This window comes from Neltuma alba, unplaced genomic scaffold (genome assembly GCF_004799145.2).
Source record: "Neltuma alba isolate B1F8T4 unplaced genomic scaffold, ASM479914v2 tig00005555_pilon, whole genome shotgun sequence".
Classification (NCBI taxonomy): domain Eukaryota; kingdom Viridiplantae; phylum Streptophyta; class Magnoliopsida; order Fabales; family Fabaceae; genus Neltuma; species Neltuma alba.
Window position 1 is genome coordinate 1 of NW_021634156.1, and position 957 is coordinate 957.

Below are 957 nucleotides of genomic sequence, written 5' to 3' on the forward strand. Positions count from 1 at the left end.
TGCATCAAAACTAGTGGACAATGATCCTAAGCTATTCCAAGAGCTGAAGCTCCAATGTTAACAGAGTTGTTGTTGAACGGAAGCCATAGAGGCACATCCCAGAGTTGTTTCTCCTTTAGCACACCAAATATTTGAAGAAATGCCAGACCCAACCCCATTGGAAGCCCCACTGAAACTAAGATTCTCACTATCATTCTGTTGTATACTTCTTGAGGTATTTCATCGTTATCGTCGTTCTTCTTCTTGTTGTTTTCCTCGTTCGCCTTCTTGTTTGTCGATCCGATCGATCCGTTTGAAGCTGAAAAGCCTTTCGCATTTGCGTGCGACTTGAATTTGTCCTTGAGTATGGTGGTGGTGATGCTGGGTTGAAAAGTTTGGGTTTTGGGTTTTCTGATGGGAGGTTCTGAGAGATGGAGAATTGGGTTTGATGCGAAAATCAGGGTTTTCATGGTTAACTTGAGGGTGGGATTTCAGGTTCTGATTTGAGTTGGGGGATTCTTGTTCTGAATCTTATCCAGAAAGTGCAGGGACGGTTCGTGGTTTGAATTTGATCACTTGAGAGACATTTCATGATGTTGATAAACCGGTCTTGCGTGGCATTTTCCTAAAGATATTTTATTTTCCCACGAAACAATGAACATCCCATAAGGCGGGTTTTATCTATTTTTATCTTCTTCTTTTTTACCTTAATCTATTTTTCTCTTCATCTATTGTATTTTTTTTTTTCCTTTTGATGCCACTTGTTTCGAGTTCACTTGTATTTTCACAGCAAATGCATAATATGTAACACTTCGTATTACTACGAGTTATTTCAGAAATTTAATGGTCATTTAGTAAGTATGGTTAATTAATAAAATTTAAAGTGATCGATGGGTTTATTTTCTTTTCTTTTTAATTACATCTTAGATTTAACTAAGTAATTTCAGAAATAGCATCTTAGCTGGGACTTTCTTGTTG

The 957-nt window shown here is 37.3% G+C and overlaps 1 protein-coding gene across 1 annotated transcript; it reads right to left on the bottom strand.

Moving 5' to 3' along the window:
• Positions 1 to 26: 26 nt before the first annotated feature.
• LOC114748004 (uncharacterized protein PAM68-like) lies at positions 27 to 449 on the bottom strand. Its single transcript, XM_028936360.1, has one exon. It carries the CDS (start codon positions 447 to 449, stop codon positions 27 to 29), a length of 423 nt encoding a protein of 140 aa, XP_028792193.1.
• Positions 450 to 957: the final 508 nt, after the last annotated feature.

Coding starts and splice junctions, on each gene's coding strand:
- LOC114748004 (XM_028936360.1), bottom strand. CDS start 449: ATGAAAACCCTGATTTTCGCATCAAACCCAATTCTCCATCTCTCAGAA.